This window comes from Martes martes (genome assembly GCF_963455335.1).
Source record: "Martes martes genome assembly, chromosome: 3".
Taxonomy (NCBI): Eukaryota; Metazoa; Chordata; class Mammalia; order Carnivora; family Mustelidae; genus Martes; species Martes martes.
Window position 1 is genome coordinate 179,315,857 of NC_137890.1, and position 22,584 is coordinate 179,338,440.

The following is a 22,584-nucleotide window of genomic DNA, read 5'->3' on the forward strand; positions in this document are numbered from 1 at the left end:
TTTTCATAGCCCTATGTTAAATAATTAATATCTTATACTGATTTATGATAATGAAATAATAACATAAGAATGCAAAGATTTATCTAGATGATTATTTATCTATAATTATTACTTCATTACTTACAGGAAGTGATGAAATTAACTTAAACATCCATCAATGAAAGCGTGATTAATGAATTAGTGGGTTAAATGTTACATTCACATTTTTGTGGATTATTTAATGGCAGGAAAAATGCTCACAGTATAATAGAAAGTGAAAGAAGTAGGTTAAATAACAGCATATCCAGTAGGGTCCCAATTTAATTACTACATGTGATATGCACACATGTGTGTGTGTCTCTATAAAATATGCCAAAGCATAAAGTGTTCATTTATTGCATGGTTGATGATAGATGATTTCCATTTCTGCTTTAACACTTTTACCCATTATGTAAATTATTACAGTGAGCATGTATTACACTTACAATAAAAAAGTTTAATGTAAAAGGCAAAAAATCATAATTTCAGGAAAATAAGAAAGACTAGAGTATGGCAACCATATCCACCTGGTCTTCAAAATACTTTTGTCTATATAATTGTAACTTTGCTTCAGATGTTTGTTTAATAGCTACATAAACCACCAACTGCTAAACTAAAATTAATGAAAATATGTGCGAATTGTGTACCTATCTACCTGTATATCAACATATATGTACACGCTATATCGATATACAGATAGAATCAAGAAAAGTAAAGTCTGGGACGTTCATAATGTTTCAGATGTATTCAATATTATTTACTCAAAGAAATGATTGAACCCCCCCATCTGAAACAAAAATCCCACAAGAAATCTTATAAATGAAATTGTAAACCAACCAGATATGCAACTTCAAGTCTAGACTATAGGTTTTTGACCTTTTAAAACCATAATCCAGAGGAATATAGTTTACATTATGAGCTAGCCGATATGTGTATGTGTGCACAGATTGGATATAAAACAAGAACTTCACCAATCAACACTCATCTTTACTACCTGCCATGCCCTCTGATAGAGCCTATTCTATTCAAAATCTTAAAAATGTCAATTGTGACTAATTGGTTTTATGATCATCTAATAAGTTGTGACACACAGTTTGAAAAACTACCCTCTAGGGCAGGTCTCACTCCGTAATTGGGACAGACGTGATGCACAAAGGCTCACATCCTCAAAACGAGAGGCTGGGCCAAAAAAAAAAAGGATCATCATGAAACATTATAAAAGCTGCTTTATATTTGCTTAGAAATTACAAAGGGCAATCAGAGTAGTTTATGTGGAGTCAGAATGCCCTAAATGTAGGCAGAAGGGAAGCCCAAACACACAGGGAAACTTTGTGGAAATAAAAGCAAATCTCCTGTGTTCATTGGTTAGTCCCTCTTTCCTATGCGTTTGCTTATCCATTTTTTTTTTCCCGGTACAATTATTTCTAAATATCTCATTACATTTGAAATTATGTTTCCTGTCTGCCTTTCCCACCAGACATGAACTCCTTATTCACTTTTGAATCCTTAGAGTCAAGTAAATTTCTGGCACAGAGACAGAAAGAAATTTGCCACCAAATTAGGGTCTAAGGAATTAATTGATAAATGAATAAATGAAGAAACCATGTGCTTTGAAATTTTGTTCTTCAATCTTGGGGCCAGAGTGGCACAACATAAATGAAATGGGTTTATTCTTTTCCTTAATTAATGATAGGACATTAACAGCTTTTCTTTTTAGTTTGGAGATAAGATCCTCAACAAAGTTAGGAAAGTTGTAAGAGCAACTTTCTCATTGAGCAACTCTACCGTGGAGTTGCTTTCTTACCAATGAGACAGTGGGACAGTACTCAGATTTCTGATAAATTAAATTTATGAATCAATTAAGTGGAAATATTGAATGTTTAAAACAAAATTTCAGTTCTTTCCTATTTGCTCATCAACTTTTTATTCCTCCATCATCTTGTATTTGAGGACTAGATTTTTTTTAACCTTACATGTATACATCTATAGGTAGAGAAAGGAGCAGGTTATCTACTTTCTGAAACTGGGAAATTTAAGAAATAGTTCTAGAACCACACGTAAACCACAAACTGCTAAAATCCCATAGCATTTTTTTCCCCCCCAATCGCCAGTTTAAGTATTATGCTAAAAGATTTCTTCCGGTCATCCTTCATATGAACGGTGAGACCATGAGTGCTTCCTCTGTAATGTGAGCTTCTGATTCCCTTATTACCACATACACACCCCTGCTGCAGTGCTGCCTGACACTTTAAACCTGGGAAGTTACTGTAATGGGAACTGCATGGAAAACAGGAAACCTGGTCCATACTAAACAGATGAAGAAAGGAAAAGTAGCTGATCCATATAAAAAATTATAATTAGAGTAGAGCTGCTATTCAGAAACAATCTGGAACTCTGGCAATTAGTGATGTAGCGAAAACAAAACTGAAAAATAGAGATTTCTCCACATCGTTTGGGGGTATCCATTATCATAGAGGGAGCCAGAAGGTTCATTAGAGGAAAACCATCAGATCATGACAGGGAATGTCTTTCTCATACAACATTTCCTACTGTTTCTCTAAAAGGAGAAATTTGAAAACAATGTCTTTGGGCACGCACCCTCCCCTTCCCAATACACCCCCTCCCAATACACCCAATACATGCACACGCACACTGACACACACACCGACACACACACACACATACCCTAGTCAGGTTTTCCTTCTTTGTTGTTAAGCGATGCAAATGTGGGGCTTGATGTACACTTAGAATAAATTGCTAAGTGTTCTGTGAACGAATAAAGCAACAAAGGAATAAATGATAGCAGAAAATCTATTTCTCTCACGTATTGCTTTGGTTTTGCTGTCTAGGGAATGAAGCTATGTCTGAGTGAAAGATGACACAGAATGAGCTAAATCATTTGAAGAAAGCTTCATGGAGATAAAACCCAAGAACTCCATTACTTTACAAAATTCTTATCTTGAAGCTGGAAAAGAAACTATTTCTCAATTGTTTATAATAACAATGTTATACCAGTTCTTCCTAGACCATTTACTTGAATAAATGGAAAGTTTTCCTGTGTCTGGATGAAATCACTGGTATCAACTTTTGCACTTTCTCATAGACACTGTGAAAATCAGCACCATGATTTCAAGCCTCAGAAGGAAACACAAAGAAATGAATGAATTTCACAGAACAGTAAAGTCACAGACTCTGATATGTGTCATTACAATTGTATTCAAAAGTGGTCATTCTTCTTGTGGAGAATGGCAATTTCAGTACTGCTGTGATTATTATCATTTTAGGGTTCTCTTTTATTCGAGTGTTCTTCGTATTTCAGAGGAGATATTTTTGTGAGTTTTCTTTTCCCCATAACACCACACTCGTTAGTCTTCAATAAGAACCACATGATGTTAAGCTCTTGAATAACTCTAGGTTGAAATTTTTCTTAAACTGAAAGAACAAGATGGCCGCCGCAGTGACCTGATTGGCTAATTACCCCGGAAGCTGTGAGGGGGGAACGTTTTGGGCTCCAGGATCTAAACGCAAACATGGCTCGTGTGGGGTTTTCACTGTCATCCAGGTTAAGTGTTACGTGTGTTATGAATGCCAGTTCAATGGAATTCCATATCTTCTACTCCACAAACATCTTCACTTTTAAAAATTTAGTACCCAAACTTAATTTCAGGATTTTGATTTCTGCTAAAATAAAACGTATCCAACTGATTTTAAACAGCTTTGAGAACCGTTTAGGAAATCTGGAATTCATAGGCGTTTCTGCTATGGTTTTTCCTATATTACATAAAATGGTCATTTCTCCCATTGCAGTAGAAGAAAAGAATGTGATTATTGTAGAAGTTGGAATTTTGGGTTTTAACCATGATCCAACACAAACGGCTGTGGTTTAGGGGAACTTAACCTATTCTAAACTCGACATCCTGAGCTGGAATTAATTGTTCATTAGAAGGCAGAAAGAGTTCTTTTTTTTTTTTTTTTTTTTTTTTCACTCTAATGTAAGTAAAGCATAGGGTTGACATATTTTGGGGAAAAAATGTGGTTTTGAACTTTCTTTTTCTGCTTCTTGGTATTCAGGGTTGGGTTTAAGCCAGAGATAGGCTAGCTTATTTGATTATGGCAAAAAAGAATGATTTCATTTTGACTTTTACAGAGATCTCATACTATTTACCATTGGGTTAAAAAAATGTCAGAGTGCTAATTAAAGAGTAGTTCCACAGAGGCAAGTCTGTATTGTGCTTATAAGCAAATAGAGTTTCCCTTTCTTTCAAACATCTCATGTTAAGAAAAAGTATCTAAACAGCTGCCACAGCCACGCTCTTTCTCCTTCTGTTTCCGCCAGGAGTTGTCAGCACATGTTAGAAGATCAGCTTGCTAATGGTTGTGTGACTATGGTGCAGAGTCTTAAAACCTTAATTTTCTCATCTGTAAAATAGGACTAAAAATACCCACCTCCTGGATTGGTTGCCTGGAATAATTTATATAAGGTATATAAGGTGTTCGCACACATCTGTCAGAGTCAGTACTGAGTAAGTGATGTCATTTTTGTCATTCATCGGGCTGTAGCATAATTTATTGAGTAAATAATTTGTATATATTCTCTTTGTATTCCCCCCTGCCTCCTATTTTTGAAGTCATTTACTAGACCTGACCTCGGTATTTCTTTGCTTCGGGGTTTTTGTACAGTTGAAAGCAGAAGCCTCTTTCTTCTGGTCTTTGGTCTTTGATTTTAGCATAAGCTCATTAAAGAGATTAGCTGTGCCCCCAGGGTCAGGGATGAAAGGAGCGCACTTTTGAAGAAAAAGTTTGTGTGTGGGAGAGAGGGAAATAGTTATTGACCTTTTGACCAACGGACTTTGCCAAAAGTGTCTTACAACGGGGGCCGGACAGTCACCACCTGAAGGGACTGTGGGTACCTCAGTGGTAACCAGAGTGTGCATGACCGGAAGGCCTCCCTCCCAAATGCTTTCTGTGTTGTATAATGTCCCAGGACTCTGGGATAACGGAAGAGGACAACGGAAGAGGTTCAGCTCCTCTGAGATAGAAGGGTTATGACTGAGATAGAAGGGTTATTTGGCTAATGGAATATATGATTTCTAAAAACCTCAGTATGTGCACCATTTAGAAAATCCTCACATTCGTTGAACACTTACTACATGCCAGACACAATTCTAAATGCTTTACATGGAATAATCATTCAATTGTCACGATATTTATATGCGATCTGTGAGAATGATATCCTACTTTGAAAAAGACTGAGAGGTTAAAAAAAAAACAGCCCAAATGTACCCAGTCAGTAAGTGACCTAGGCTGGACGTGAACATAGGCAATCTGATTTCAGGGTCCGTGCTCTCACACATGATGCTCAAATGCTTCTCACACCTGCGATATTAGTAAGTATAAAATTCAGGACATCCGCAGGTTTCGAAGGACTGGGTGGGAAGACGGGCGTAGTTTACAGTAGCTGTCTTCAGGGCAGAATTTTAGTCACGATGTGCTCCATGTTAGTTGCAGCAAATGGCCTTGGGCCGCAGCCATAGAGGGCAGACGAAGAAACAAAACGTTTCCTTTCTGGAAGGTGAGGGCCGGTTCACAGGAGAAATCAGTGCCACTCTCAGGATCAGCTCCATGCCCACAGGGAGGAATTGGCTCCATACATAAAAGTGCCGAAGAAACTTCGGGCTGTGGAGGGACACCAAGGCCTCGGCCATGGGCCCTTGCGCCTCCAGGTCAGGAAGAGACGGTTGCCGGTTGCCGGTGGTAGAACCCATTAACCCTTCTTGGGCTCCTTCCTCCCACACTCGCCTTACAGTGCCTAATTTTGCACTTCATTAGGGTGAGTCAAATATCTTCTTTAAACGGAGAAGTCTCTTAAGGAATGTTAAGAGCCTTAATGGGTTAGATTATTTGCACAGCTCACCCTCCAGAAGTGTAGCTGAGATGAACTGAGAGAAAGGGAACTTCGAGGGAGGAGGGGATGAGGCAGAGCGAGAACTTTGGATTCCTGAACAGTCTTGGGGAAAAGGTGCATCTAAGTGGGGTGCCATGATGGGGAGGTAGGGGTAATTAAAGTTCAGGAAACCTGGGGAGATACTCCTAAAGACTGGCAGATCAGAAGGGGCTAGAGAAGATCTCAAAGGTGTATCCAGGAAGGAGGGAAGACAGGAATTTCCTTCTCTTCCCCCTAGCTCAGGTGGTCCCCTGCTCCTGGGCTCCTTGGTTATTGTCTGATTGGCACCAGGCTCTTGGATTGTAGTGGGCTTTTGCAGACTGGTTTGGGACCCTGACAACCAATCATTTTCCCCCCCATAGGAAAACCATTCCCAGTGCCAAACTGTCAATTTCTAAATGGTTTCTGAAACACAGTTTATCTCTATGTTGGGGATTGCCTATAAACACGTTCCCTTCTTTCAAAATGATTTACACTATGTTTAAAAGCTAGAAATTCGCTCATATGATCCCCCATATAGCTAATATGGCAACACATTCTCATGAAAGCTACATTGAAATATAAAGGACTAAAACTATCAAAGAGAAAAAAATCTTCAATTTATTTTGTCCTCCTTTTCCTCAATTTTTCACTATTTCCTAAGATCAAAGTGAGCAAGTCCCAACTTCTCAGCTGGTATTTGATGCTTCACCAACATCAAGTTGATCGAACCTCATGCCCTTCTGATATCTACCTAATTCATAAACATAATGTGTGTCCTTCTCTTCTCTCTGCCTTAGTACCCCTCCCACTCCTCAGTTCAGTTGTTTTAGGAAATCAGGGAAAACACTAACCCGTTGATGGAGGGACATACTGGGAAGGAAATGTTTATAGAGCTAATGAGGGCTCGTCAACTGAGAAGGGGTTGGTCATCCTACGGTAGAAGCTAAATTACAATAGTTACTAGTTGTACACATCTGACGGTTCTAATTATCTCCATCTTTGAAGATTTTTAAAATAGATCCTTTCTTTAAAAATTATGATACAACTGACCTATAACATTGTATTAGCTTTAGGTATATGACATAATGATTTGACATATGTATATAGAATATATTTTTATCACAAAACAACAATCCATGAGGCTATACTTGGGGCAAATCCACCCAAAGAAAGTCACTTTTAGTCCTTTCAAAGAATTCTGTTGCCTCCCTCTGGGCCAAATTCCTAGGTCTGGGGTGAATCAAAATGTCACTTGCCTACCTAAATAAGTAGCCAGAGGTCTGGTAATTTCTCATGAATAACGCAGTAAAACCATCTGGGTGCCTGGGATAGCTTAAAGATCCAGGACCAGCAGACAAAAATAAATCTTTCTCCTTTTACCAATAATGGCAGCAAGTTTAAGATTGATAATAGGTCTGCTTTTTCTAATGATAAAGAGGAAAATACATGAAGGGAAAGGTCTTTTCTTTTTCTTTCCTTAAAACTCAAGATGAAGAGAGTTTATACTGATATTAATCAGAAATTATAGTAGACAACTCCGAACCGTGCCCAACATCCTTTTTCCCTTCCCCTGTTAATTAGCACCTTGATCTTCCTTTGGGGACTACCTCTTCATCTAGACTCATTTATGGGATTTGTGTAGGCCTGATCCTACTTTGTGGTTCCAGGGTGACCTTGTGACCTAGTTCTGGCCAGTAATGGTACTGCATCTTTCTCGACAAGGGAGTTCCGAAGTGGTCATGTGACCCAGGCTGAGTCAAGGAACCATTCAGGATTGCATTGAACATCAGTTCTAAGACTTCCTGTGTAATGGGGGGTTTATAAAGGTGTTGAGTTGGAGCTGCCACTGGTTGTCTCACTACCATATGAAGGAACTCCCTGAGAATGGTGCCTACAAAGAGAATAACGATGGAGCTGGATCCAGCTTTGCCTGAAGTCAGATACACCTATGGATTTTAAAGTTATACAGGCCAACAAAATTTCCCTTTTTGCTTAGGCCAGTTTGAGTCAGATTTATGTTCTTTTGTGACTTAAGAGCCATTGACTAATCTAGAATTTTTCATCAGTGTCCTTAGTTTTGTTTTTTGTTTTTTTGTTTTTTTTTTCCAGATATCTTTAAGATGCAGAGAGGGAAAATACAGACAACTCAATTCTGGTGTTGGACCATTGACAGCAGGAACTCATTTCTCTTATCCCTCATATTTAGAAAATAACCTTCTGATAGTTTTTACACTTGTGTGGCTATTACACATTCCATCTTAAATCCCTTTCATAAGATGGTTAGCGTGATCGCATCTTGCTCTCTCTTTCCTCTGACTGCAGAATTCACCGGATGTGTCTTTCTTGTCTAGACAGCTGCTAACCATGTTTCTTCAAGTTGGCTCCTAGGCCATCTTCAGAATAGGTTGAGCGAATCTTTCAGAGTGTTTTCATTTATTCACCCAATCATCACCTGAACCAATCCCCTTGACCAGAAAGGTACATGACCATGTATTCTACGACAGTGGAAATTTCAGTACCTCCTTCCCGTCTATGTGTCTATAAACCCCTTTCATAGATACAAATTCTAATTTAGCCAGAGAGTTAAAAAGAGGAGGAAGCATATGGTATATGCCATGCAGCTCTTGAAAAAAGACAATAATAAAGGTACTGATATTTTTAGAAAACTCTGGAGCCATCCCGTTTCTGAAATTACTTGCAGGATCTTCATGCTGCCATTAAATAAGCAGATCATTTTTATCTGCTCATAAAAAATACCCGTCTGTTGCCAGAGGACTGTGATCGTCTTAACAGGTTTTACAGAAAATAACATGCCAGGAGATAACAGGTATTATGTTTTCTTTTGGCAAATATTAACACTTAACAGCTAGCATATCTTGCTTACTTAATTGGGCCTATAAAAACTCGCCAGGCCTTTTCACTTCCCACCATTGAAATTCTCTCCACTTGTTCTTTACAGCTTTTCAGAGCCTCCCTGGGAAAACAGCTCCAGAACAGGCTGGCTGAAAAGATTTTTAAGGTCTCATGTCCATATTTACAAACCTTGCAATCTGTGTGTGTGTTCATTTATTTGAACACAAATGAAGTGAATAAATCAGAAGCTCCTTTGGGAAAAAGAAAACCCCCAAATCTATGAGAAAAGGAACCAAATCTGTCCGCTGAGGCAACTCCTAAATGACTCTACGGAGTCCCCCGCAGCCCTGGCCACACACCCTGCCTTCGGCGGAAGGAACTGCTGCTGCTGAGCTCGTCGAGAAGCCAAGACGTTCTCTACTACGGAATTTCTCACATATGTTATTGTCCTTTTATTCATTTTGCCTCCGCTGTCTGTATTCCTGGCTAGACTGTGAGTTCTTCCAAGGTAGAGATAATACTCTATTCTTGGATTGGCACCTGGCCTATGTGAAAATTTGATCAGAGCCATAGACAAAAGAGAGGGAGAGGCAAGGGCTGTGGGAGCAAGTGGGAACCCAAGAGAGCAGTGGGAAAAGCCTTCAGCTTGGAGCCACCGGACGGAGAACTGCCTATAGGATAGCCTGGGAAAATCTCTGAGAAAGTTCGAGGTAGGCCAAGGATAGAATTATTAGTCCCAACGACAACAACATATTTTTAAAAATATTCATAGACCTTACTAATCTTTCCAGTGATTGCTTTACTAATTTTGGCTTTGAAGACTTCTGTGAGCCTACTTTTATTCCGTCTGGTCAACTAAAAGTAGTTCTGAGGTAACTTATCTTCCTAATTTCCTTCTCCCTAGTTCAGAAGCTTCCCAGTCTAGTGGGACTCTAGAATATTTGTAGGCCTCTACATTTGAGGTACTAGGTCCAGGAAGTTCTGAGTCCACGAAAGTCATTGTCGATGATGCTGCGCCATGTCATGATTTCGTTAGAGAAGTTGAACTACTTTGCTTACTACAGTGATTGGGATCAATGTCCTATTTTTAGAATCGTGGGTCAGATACCTTGATAATTACATGGAGAAGCACCTAGCCACCCTCCCTTGGGGCCCACCCTTCTTTTTTATGGGTTGGTGATCCAATTTTAACAAGCACCCCCTGTGATGCTGAAGACCAGACTGATCAGGAACCACAGTCTCAAGAAAAGCAGCCTTGTTAGGTCTGGATGACAAGCAGGAATGAAGCGCTAACTTTCTAAACTTGCTCTCCTAGATCTATCCAAAAGTAGCAAGACCACAGTGTGATTTGTCAGGCCTGCACTGGACAAAAGATACTAGTGTTTTTCCTTGGCTTGCGGAGAGGCAGAGAAAGGGCCGAGACTCTCCTCCCTGGTTTGGAGTCTCTCAGGTGGTCACAGAGAGCACTAGGCTTTTATGACAGCGCACTTTGCAAGCATCCCTTTGGGACGCCTTAGTCCCCACTCATCTCAGAAACGTAAAATCACTTTTGGCCAACGCTCAATACACTTGAGCATGGGAAACACAAATTAAAAGAGATACTTCTTTACTCCCTAGATTGTCTGGTTCCACATTTGCTTGGAATAAAACCAGAATCATCAAGATAGAGAGGACTGGAGTGGATGGGTTATCTATTTCAAGTTTGGTGAGGGTCAGGGGAAACCTGAAGTCTCGTGAAGGTTAAGCATTTTCAACCTTTCCGCTTGGTGTAAGGAGAGCCCATAAAATAAGGTCAAAACAACCAGGACTGCTTCATCTAAAATTACTTGCCTTACTTTGCTCATGGTTGTTCGCGGTGATGTTGAGATGGAGGAGTTTTCCACGCCCTGGACATCATGGTGGTCTGTTTTGGTTACAGTGGAAAAAAACTTCCTTTTTTTTTATTGCTTGTTTGTTTGACCGAGGGAGCAGAGCCTTATGTATACAGTCTGTCATCAGAGTTAATACGTTGATCTCAATTAAGTTTAAAACGAAGTGAACTGTTATCTAAATTGTTATTCTGGGGAAATCTTTCTCTTCCGTTACCGAGAGTCAAAGCGACCAGTTGCCCCATCACTATAAATGCCATTCTGTTTAATCCTAACATCTGTAATAAAACCAACAAAAAGCTCTGTGTTCTGACCTCTAGTTACAAAGTGCCTATCTCTGGAAGAGGCCAGAGCCATTTGGCTGGAGACCGCCAATCCTTACTTCGCATTTCTGATTAAATGCCATCGTACCAGGAAGCATCTACCGAGCCGAGGAGTGTCAGGGGCTGTGCACACCAGCGGTGGGTACTGCGGCTGCTTCCTTTCAAACACTAGCACAAAACTGGGAGGTGCCACACGTGAGAAGCCACAGCACTGAAGTGAGAAACAGAAGGAATCCGCCTGGTTGCTGGACTCAGCTCTCCCAACCCTGACCTTGTGAGCACCTGAGTGTGAAAATAAGGAAAGGAAACTTTCCCTTAATAGATTCGTCCTTCATAAGACCTGGTGTCTTTAGTGGCCACCGGGGATAAGAGAGTTCCTTGTGTGGTTCTCAAAGCAGCACTAAAAACGGTAGTAGGAGGCAGTAACCATCAAAGAGGGTGGGTGAGAGCCGGCCTCACGGCAAGGACATCACTATTACCACGGACAGCTCTGCTCCAATAATGTGAGTAACGAGAGCCGAGATTTATGGAACACCAACTCAGCGGCAGGCACCTGCTCTAAGTATGCGACATGTACTTTAATCCAGCTCTAAGCACTCTCCTCTGGTATTTTTGTGGATGCTCCAAAGTTAAGTGTGTTTTGTCGGTATAGCCGTGCCTTCTTGAAAAAGACAAGAGAATGAATCACGCCTCCTGGAAAAACCCACAGAAGCTCTCTTTAGAGGTCACAGTCTTCTTTTCTGCTCACAAATGTTGAAGGATTTGGCAAAATACAAAAGCTGTTCTCATGTCAAAGTAAACATCTCTTAGCGTACTGGTGAGATGGGCAAAATGGGATTACTCAGATGCCATATACCCACAACTGGTGGCTCTGAGGATGACCACTCTGAGACTTACTTCTAACATCCTTTCCCAAAGGAAAGATGGTTTGCGTCGCATGGTCTGTTAATGCTTGCCCAGATAATGAAACCCGAGCAATGGGAGGCAAGGATCCAGGCTCAGTCGATTCCTTGTCCTCTTTAAAATAGCGACCACCTGCTCCGCGCTAACACGTTGGTATACAAGTCCAACAGAGAGTAAATACGAAAGCAATTAAAATAAACTACTGTGCATTAGTGTGGTTTGATTTATGTAAACAACTTCTGTGGGACAAGATGGCTGTGGTTTGGGTAATGCTCGTATCTGTGAAACTCAAGTAAGCTAAATATAGCTTGGTATGTATAGAACATTCTTAGCCATGTTCTTCTGCTAGAAACTATCTCAGTTGAGATGAATTCCATGATTAGAATGAGGCCCGGACTTACCCAGTGAAGGTCATAATCTAGCCTCGCTCTTCCCTCGTCGTCCTCGTATAAGGTGAATCCTTCCCTCCGGGCCTGATAATACTCTTTCCGCAACTTCTGGATGCGGTCCGTGCTCCCACTTGCAGGCCGGCCACTGCGGGACATAACCATACAAACACACTCACATGGCGTACATCATCCTGGGGAGTCACTTTTTGGTCTTATTAAAGGAGCTGACATCTAAATTGGGAGGATTCAACAATGTAATTCAAATATGCTAGGAAAACCGTAAAATCAGTAATGAAAGTGAGCAAAAAATGGTCTTTACATAAATACATTTAGCTCCAAGGGTCAAAACACCTGACTTGGGATTAATAAATTATTTTCGAGTGAAAAGGTACGATAAGGTCCTGACCTTTAGAGCAATTAAAAGAGCCATCTCTTTTTTCTTACAATCATCTCCACGGAATTTGGCTAAATTTTAATGTAGTTATTTCATTTTCTCCAATAAGAAGCTGCCAAATTGAGACCAGTTGTTCGACCTGAAGACGGGATGTGGCGTGAAGTTGCCGTGCGCCAGTCTTCATGTCAGTGACACTGATGCGTTGCTAAAGTAGGGGGTAGCATACATGTCAGCATATGGGCCCACAGGGCATAGGGAAAGCAAAGAAGGTGGAAGCCACATCAAGAAGTAAAAAGAAAAATTAAAGAAATGGGTGATAGTGGAATATTCCATCTTCATTACTTGTCCTGATTCTCCTCTCTCTACTCTAGTCCCTTCCTTCTCTCGGGAATTACAGTTTCTCAGTGACTCATCCATGCGACCCCAAACTGGTCAGCCAGTGGCTCCCTTTTAGCTTGGATTAGTCACGACTGTTTCAACAGAACCAACATCATGGGATACAATTCAGGGCCAGGAAATAAGAGGAGAATGCTAGGCACATTTCAACAACCATTCAACTTCTTTGGTTCATCTGAGACATAACTGAGCGTCCTCTTGTGCCAGAGCTTATGTTAAGATCTAGGAAAGTGAAGACAAACCGTTCGTAGTCCTTGTCTGCCAAAAGCACATGGTCTGGGAAGGAGGGGACTGAAAGGCATGCGGAAGGCTACCGTCCAGGCGCTACAACAGCAGTCTAATAAGGGACTGTGGGGACAACGACTGCTTAAACTATCAGGGGGAGAGCAGGGCCATGGAAGAAGATTATGGAAAGCTGCACAGAGGAGGTGACACCTTAGCGAGTCTAGAAGGATATATAGGGGCTCAACAGCTGGACAAGTGGGATGAGGAAATTTCAGGTAGAGGAAATTTCAGGTAGAGGGAAGGGCAATACAGACGACAGAAATGAGAAGGCATCTCGCTTCGGGGGAGCAGATGGAAATAAGTCCATGTGGGCAAGCAGTGATCTTGAACGTCTTCTGTCCTGCCTCACACACACATCTCAGGCAACCCATGTTCCCTTCCCTTTCTCATTTAGGGAGCGAGTTAGAATACAAACGAGTGCTGGTGACTTTAGGGATATTCTGAATTTACTCTAATCAATGCCAGAAGTGTATCACCTGCAAATTTGGGTACCTGAACTCAATTCCTAGCAACATGTTAATCGTACGGACACTTGTGTTGGATGGGTAGGTGAGGACCACTGCTCTGGTAGACAGGGTAGATGGGAGGGGGCAGCGAGGAGGGACAGGCGAGACTGAGAAGGCAAGAAAAGGACCCACTGTGAAGAGCTGGGCGTGCCAGAAGATTCCCAAGTATTACCGTTGAGCTGTAAGTTTAAATGAGACTTCACATGAAAGGAGATATCGGAAAGCCACAGAAAGAAGTCATCTACCATTTGGTGAAACAATTTTGAAGCTAGACTTGTAAACTGTAAAAAGAAAATGGTGAGTGAACATCTTTTGGAGGAAAAGCATTCTTCCCCAACTAGATTGTAAGTGAACTGGGGATGTCTTACAACATCTCTGCCAAGTTAGCATAGGGTTCTGGGCTTCCTACACACTCCACAGACATGCAGCAGTCCATGCCTTTTATAAAAAAAAGACAAACCCTTGGGGATCACATATCTTTATTTTTCTTCAATATGTATTTAAAAACACTCAAGACAGTTTTGTTTCTTTACTAGGCTTTTCTTAAAGTAAAAGTTTTTCCAAGAAAAAAGCAGAATGAGACCTATAACTATAGAGAACATTCTGGTGGTTGCCCGAGGAGAGGGAGTAAAGAGAGGGGCAAAATTGGTGAAGGGGACTGGGAGGTAGTGGCTTCCAGTTATGAGTTGAAGAAGCCATGGGGATGAAACGCACAGCCTAGGGAACATACTCGATGGTACTGGAACAGCATTGCATGGTGACAGACGTGAGCCACACATGTGGCGAGCACAGCACAACACAGAGTGGCTAAATCACTCTGCTGGACACCTGAAACTAAGGTAACACTATGTCAGCTACACTCAAATAAAAAAAAAATAAGAAGTTTTTCAACATTTGAAAAAGATAACAATAAGAAAAAAATATGGAAGGTCTGCTATGCTTTTCTGAACAATGTGAGGGCAGGCGAGGCAGGCCAGGTCTCTGAGGACCAGCTTCCTTTCCTCTTGAGGACCGTGAGCTGACTATGGCGCCCGTGTGCGGTGCACAGGCTTCTGCTGATGACGTGAACGTGTGAGCCAGGCTCAAACTCACCAGATGAGTTCAATCAACGCGGTGCAAACATTGCATACATAATCTATTAGTTTACCCAAAGAAACTGAAGCACTGAATTCAAGCAGAATGAAGTCATCAGTAATAAAGGAAAAAAAAAATGATAAGGCACTGTTTTAAAACTCCCCACAATTTTCCTACATTTGTGGTGGAAAAAAAAATCATACTCAGACTATAAACTATTCTTCCATATGCCTATAAATACATAAATTTAAAAATATGGATCTGATCAGATTTTAGTTCTCAAATAGAGGGAATGGGGCAAGAATACAAAATCAGCTGTTTAGGATTCAGAAAATCCCCCATGGCTGACAGGAACATGACTATTTACCCAGAAAAGAAATCTGGCCTCAGAGAAAAAACAGGAAAAAAGTCTAGAAAGTCATGGACCATCTAAGTGCAAAACATGTTGCATCTTCTCCCTGGTGTGAATATTTTAAAGAAGATGTGGGACACGGTGAAAACCTTTCATAAGGACCCCAGACTACATCTCACCCTTATCTCTTTTTTTTTTTTCTCTCCAGACCTCATCCTGCCCTTAGTAACTATATCAGATTTTTTCCCCTTGATTATATTAAGTGTTTGACATAATAAAATTAGGACGAGCAAATTCTGATTGCATTTTTCAGCTCTTCTCTGCAGATAATACTGACACACTTACCATTAAGCCAGTAAAAATGATATGCATGGCTGTTGTGACCGAAGCAGTTAATTGATTGATTTTGTGTTGAAAATGTAGAAATTTGAAGAGGAACATAAAAACATCCTTGTCATAACAGCAGCAGTAATTATAATAGCTATTATTTATGGAATACTTACATATCGAACACACTGATACAAGCTATTGCTCCCTTCACTTCCTGCCCAGAGCAGACCTAAGTAATCGATTACAGCATTCTTTCCTAATGAACCTAGATATGGCCTTAGAATCCTTCTTAATCCAGAACTTCAGAAAGCCACTACCAATCTACCAAAAGATGCCTCAGAAGCTTCCGAAGCTTCATCAGATTATGATGTCCCTCAAATAGCCTTGCAGCCATATAAAATCAGTCAAAGTATCAATAACCTCATCTCTAAGTTCCTACTTTCAAAATTAGGCTTTCTGTGTTATTTGTTCACCGGATGAAGTAAAGTTTGGCCATTCTTACAAAAATTCCTACTCTACCTGTATTCATATGTAGATGGTCAGCACCGCTCCTGCACTTTTAATGTGCTGAAGTTTTACGTAAAATTAATTCAAGCCATACAACAAAACAGATTTATGTTGTAGTGACTTCTTATAAATGATACTGCTTATGCCTTTAAAGGTAGGTATAGTTAAACAGGCTCTTCTTATCACACTTCTGACCTGGACAGAGTTTAAAGTTGTGAAGGAGTTCAGAAACCATGTCCTTTTCATCATAGTAATATATTCCCATATGCAGTAAACTTATAGCAATACATTTCCATATGCAATAAACATCACACAAAGGCATTATTTCCTCCTTTGAAATCTAACCTTATTCTTCTTATTCTTTATATTCTCCTAGTTTGCAGTGATCTCAATTGAAGTACATTTTATTTATTTATTTTTAGAGGTTTTATTAATTTGAAAGAGAAAGAATGAGCGATGGGGAGGTGGGGAGAGAGAGAGAGAGAGAGTGAGAAGCAGACTCCCCGCTGAGCAGAGAGCCCAATGTGGGGCTCGATCCCAGCCAGGACCCCAAGATCATGACCTGAGCTGAAGACAGATGCTCTGTGTATGCCCTGGTCCCCTCCCATTACTGCTGCAGGCTGGAGAAAAGAAACTAACGTGTATTAAGCTCCTGTGATGCCCTAAGTACAGTACTTTTGCTTTATGCACTTCATCTCAATTAATCCTCAATCAAATCTGTGAAGATAACATAGTGACATTTTGCAGATGCCGGCACCGAGGCTCCAGGAAGTTAAGTAGCACAGCTGGCGAATGGTGGACGAGGCGTTGTGTGACTTCAGGACCAGTGTGATTTCTACCATATCATGCTGCCTTGCAGGAAAGGCATTAAAATGCAGCAGGCATTTTGTAGCAGAAGTTCACAGGCATTTCAAGGCGGAGGGAATTTAGCAGAGCACATTTATAGCCATACCTTTTGATATTCTTTTATTTGCACAGAACTTTGCAATAAAAATAGAAATCGAAGTAGCTGAAGTAATAGAGATACACGCAATGAAGTCTGTCTTCATTAAAGAATGCTGTTGAAACGATCGCAGACTGAGATTTCTGGGTAATTAATATTACATCTCTAACAGACTTATGTGGGAAAGCAGTATAAAAATGAATGGGGTGCAAAAGAGAATCAACATAAGACAGAGATCCCACATGAAAGTGAAACTCTGGAGCGAGACCAGGACCGAGAGGCATCGAGGACTGCTCCTGGTAAAATTCACCACGGACTGCATGAGAAGGACTTGATCGCTGGCAATGATGTATTGCTGGATTGTGAATTAATCTGCAATGACTTCATGTGTGTGCTTAAGCAGGCACGCGTGTAAATACATGCACCCTATGAATGAATTGTGTATAATGACTTCCCAAGAGCTGTGTCATTTTCAGAGAGCCTCAAGACATGTGGTTCTCCATTTTAAAGAAGATGTGTTCAATTGACTGACTACAGTGAGTACAGCCCTCCTTTGTAGGAACCAACCTGGGGTCCAGAATTGGTGATGTGGTTAAGAAAACAGTCCTTATAAAATGAAAGCTTCACAGGAATGTTCCTACCTCGATGTGATAACCCTTAGAGACTCACTGAATAAAACGATTTAAATGAGAAGAATGCATGTGAACAACAAGCAGGAACCTACAGAGTGTTTTTGAGTTTGGGGTTTGATGAGAGTCTTTAATTGTGTAGGAAGTTACCACAGAAAAATTATTTTGGTGCTTGCCATAAAAAATTTTAATTATATAGGTATGGCGTTAGTCTTCCATACTTACAAAAGGGTAGAATTTTAAAAGTTTTCGGAAAAAGGATTAGCCTCCTAAAAGATAGGGTGCAAAGGGAAACACTTTTGCACCCTTTAAGAATGCCAAGATGCTCTTCTTGCCCCATTTTTTCCCCATTGTCATCCCCCGCTCCCCACTATGGGAAGGGTTGCTCATTTTGTCTTTTTGCTTTTAAGGACCGAAACACCATCACAGTTTTCAACTTCAAATTTAGTAGTACCACAGCTCTGCCTGAGAAAACAGGGCATATGTATATTTTTTTCCAAGTGTTGAACAGAGCCCCCAACGTACCTGAGATTCTGCAGCATTCACACTTGTGGTTGATGACACAAATACAACAAAACCCAACTGTCTTTATGCAATATTATTTTACTTTAAATCCCAAACTAGGTTCTAGAAAAGAATATTCCCTCGAAGACAGATAGTCATGGACACAACTGTTACTTATCTTCTGTTGGTGATAAAGACTTCTGTCAAACGAAACATTTCGGAGATTCTTATAAATGCGCTCAGGATCATTAATTCAAAAGCGTTTTGAAGATTTATAGGAACTATAGCCCTATAGTTATAGTATTATACTATAATACTATAGTATAGTATTATACTAATACTCTACAGATTTGATATCCTACAATGAAAATACACTTATATAGGGAGCCCATATATATTGAAGGAGATTTAATAATAAACAGTGGATTTTGATGGGATTTAATTCCATAGAATTCTTCAAGTGGTATTCTAGTCCTGAATAATTCTGAAAATTATCTAGCGTAAATAGCCAGTGAAAATAACGATTAGGTAAATTCTTCCTTCTTTTCCCTGCTCCTAATTTCTTGTAAAGGATTTTCAAAGGTACACTGACAAGTAAGTTTTTTCAGTTTAGTCTAGTGAAATGTGGGGACCCAGATATGACTTCCCATAAACAACATTTGGGAATTCTTCCTAATTTCTTCCCAAATTCACCAATCACTATGTATGATGGTTGCCCCCATTTGCAATTATTTTTGCAAAAAATTTCCCCAAATAATAAGTGGATACCTTTCCTCACACAGACATTTGTTTTCTATCAGATTTAAGTTATCTTGTTGATCAAACAATTACTCTAAATTAAGAAACCTTTGCTTACCGTAACTGCCTAAAAATTCCTATATTAAGAGTAACAAGTTTAGAGAAAGGGTAAATGATATTAACAGACAAAATAACAATTTTCACATTTAGAATCTCCTCCGATTTGAGGCCTACTTTTGTAGGTTAGTTATCTCTGACTTAATAGGTAAAGAATCAATGCTCAGATATCTTCAGAGAATGTTTAAGGTCACATAGCAATCTGGTGGCAGAATTTGGGGGGGAAAAAAACCCATGCTCTATGCTAATACATAACTTTGAAGAGTATGTATTTGTATACAATTCTAAGAGCTCAAAAACATTACTCCTATGTCAGGATCCTGTGGAGAGGCTGAAACACTGGTCTAGAGAGGTTGATAAGCAAGTAAGGTCATAAAAAAGATGACAGAACCACACACACGATGTATTAGCTCAGCCTGTAATCCTGAACGCAGTCCTTACTCTAGACATTCGGATGCTGCCTGTGGCATTTTGACCCAGATGCAACAATCTGACAATGTGACTTGGCCTACCTGGGCTCCTGATTTTGCCATGGCAACCTGAGTGTGACCTTTTGTCTTTCTCAACATGTTGTCTGCTTTTAGCATCTGTTCCCTTTAAGATCCTTGTCTTGGTATTTCCATCCCTTGCTTGGTGGAACTGACCTTCTGACTCTATAGCTTGAAGATTTGTCCTGGAAATCTTAACCCTGGACTGGACCTTGACCCCAATGAATCAAACTTTAGTGGAAATAAAGGCCCCCTTCCCTTGGTACCTCTGATTGCATAATGGTGAGCATTTCCACTCACACCACGAACCACAGCTACCATTTACTGTTGAAAGTAATCTCATTGATGCATGAAGGACAACTTTCTCCCCTGTGATTGATTGTTGTGACTGAGAATCTCACCAGATCAATGTCATCTCCTGTTCTGATAAAAGGCATTCCTCTACCTTTGCTCTTTATCACTTGAGACAATGCAAGGCCCCTCGCTAATCAGAACATTCGGCTTCTCTATCTCCATTTCTAGCAAAAGCAGAAATTTCTTAGGAGTGACACTGTTATTCACAATTCAACAACACACAAGTTATTATTCACAGCTTCAACTCGTGATTAGAAGCCCAGAACATATAACTGCATTATTCTGATACTGTACAATGACCTTCTGGCTGCGTTCAAATTTCAGAAGCCAGTTTTGCCATGAGTCATAAAATTCCCATTTGAGTTATTCATATTTTGCATAGCATTCTAGTATATTTCCAATGCAGTGCAGTGTTTTTGAGCCTTAAATGGTTTACACAAATACTGGACACACTCAAAGTTATGTATAAGTGTGTGATACACACAGCCTTGAAATGTGTTGCCCATTTTATTAACAATACAAAGTATGTGGGGGTCACAGAAGGAACCTATCAAGTGTTTTATATGGTAATTTTTTTTCCTTAAGAAAGATTTTAAAATGTGGTTGAAAAGTTCACAGGAGAGGGCAGAAAAAGTAGCCCTTCAATTCTACTCTACATTTTTGCAATCGGGAACTGTGAATCCATTATGACTCCTGTTAAAGATGATAAATAAACCACGTTCTGAACCATAATTCATGTAGTTACAGTTGCTCTTACATGGCTGGGATACAGCGACGTGGCACAATTTAACTATATTTAACTCGTGCAACTAATCTTTAAGCTTAGACAAAAATGAGGACCTGGGGCAAATGGCAATTTACGTAGTGATAGTGCTCCCATTGGCCCTTCCATGTTAATGAACATGGGATGCTGGACATGAACTGAGTTGGTTTCCCTCAGTTGGTTCTGTTCCCAGGTGTCACTGTCTGCTTCACATTGTGCTGAAGATGATTCCAGTGTTTTAAGATATTGCATGACTTACACAACATGGCCCTTATATGCGAGCCAAACACTTCAGCTGGTGTTCAACCAAAGGAATAGCTACCTGATTCAGTGCTGCAGGAAACAGTGTTGGGTGGGTATAGTGAGAGATTACAGGTAGGGTCCAATAGAGCACTCTCCAAAAGTGTTTTTCAAGGTTAATTCTGGCTATATACAACTTTTGTCTCCTGTAATGGCTCTAGAAACTAACCTTGAGACATGATTCCACATTCAACATCACAAGTTTTCTTGAACAGTTTTATGGTCCCTAAAAACATCAGCAAAATATTGATAAAAAGGTAAATGGAAGAAACCTATAAAACTTGGATCATTTTAACTCTTATTCACATTCTTGAGTTGGATGAAAATGACTTATAGAGGAATAAACTTTTGTTGCTTATCCAGTACTTGAGCAAATCAATGATATTACACATGTATGCGTGTGCGTACACACACACCTTCCCAAAGAAATCCTCACCAGCAATTGCAGGACGTGCAAGATAAAATTATTATATTCTATGCCTAAATCAAACACAGCCTGAGGTTTAGGAATACATAGCTGACATTTAGATGTGGATTAATCTTTCAGGGTCAGTTCTGGGAAAAATAAGCCTTTGTGGGCTGCAGGCCATAAAACCTTGGGACTTCCACAGGCCCCTGAGAAATTTATTCATTCTCAGAGGAAACAACATAGAAGGTCTGTCCCCTCCCAGGGGATCCTGGAATGCCATCAAAGGTCACTGATTCCTGACAGCTGGATATCTAGACCTTTCCTTTCAGACAGTAAGGAAATAAAGCCTAATCGACTACAGAATTTTAGAGATTCTAAATGATTTAGTGCATGGATGGTGGTTTGGGGGTTTTGTTTGTTTTGTTCTATTTTTTTAGAGGATACTTTCAGTCAGGAAATGTTATTGTATGCTGTGGTAACCAAATGTCAGTAGATTAAAACAGCAATTATTTACTCACATTATGAGACCTTTCCCCCCTTCCAATAGAAGGAGTTGAGAAAATAATTAAAGTGACAAAGAGAAAAAAATATTTAAAAACAACTCAAGTTTTTCAATTGAAAGGAGCTAAAGATTATGATTAGGAGCTCATAATGTCAGGAGACAAAATCTTCTAAAGGCATGCGATATGTAAGTTAGTCCTTCCCTTCATACACAGTAAAGACATATATAATAAGTTGTTCCAACAGCCACCATGAATGCATCGGTCACATAGGGATGTGACTGTGGGGCAGATCTTAATTATCACACATATGGCGCTAAATCACACGAGCTCATAAACATAGAATTCGATACGCAGTATTCTGATATGATTAGCATAAAAGCAATTAAGTCCAGGAACTTATTAAGAACGTGTTTTGATAGTACCTTAATTCCTCTCGTTCCTTTTACACCTATATGCATGAATGCTGAGCTCTTCTGCGATTTTAAATAGGGTTGCAATAATTACCCAATCCAAATAGCTGCTCAGCTTCAAAGAGCCACATGAAAAGTTAACATATACTTAGGTCCCAGTGGGTGTCAGCTCCAAGAATATCCCACAGCTCTCATTTACCTGGGTGTAAAGCGAGCTCTCGTAACCCTCTAACCTCACGTTGACCTCCTGACATGAGGGATTTATGGGATAGAGACAACTTACATTACCATCTCCTACAGAC

At 40.0% G+C, this 22,584-nt stretch overlaps 1 protein-coding gene across 1 annotated transcript in view; it reads right to left on the reverse strand.

Moving 5' to 3' along the window:
• PARD3B (par-3 family cell polarity regulator beta) overlaps window positions 1–22,584 on the reverse strand; it is a 1,039,321-nt gene that overhangs the window by 86,006 nt on the left and 930,731 nt on the right. Inside the window, exon 21 of the mRNA XM_080799276.1 lies at window positions 12,293–12,425. Coding sequence (XP_080655402.1) covers window positions 12,293–12,425 — 133 coding nt within the window. The remainder of the gene's footprint in view (window positions 1–12,292; window positions 12,426–22,584) is intronic.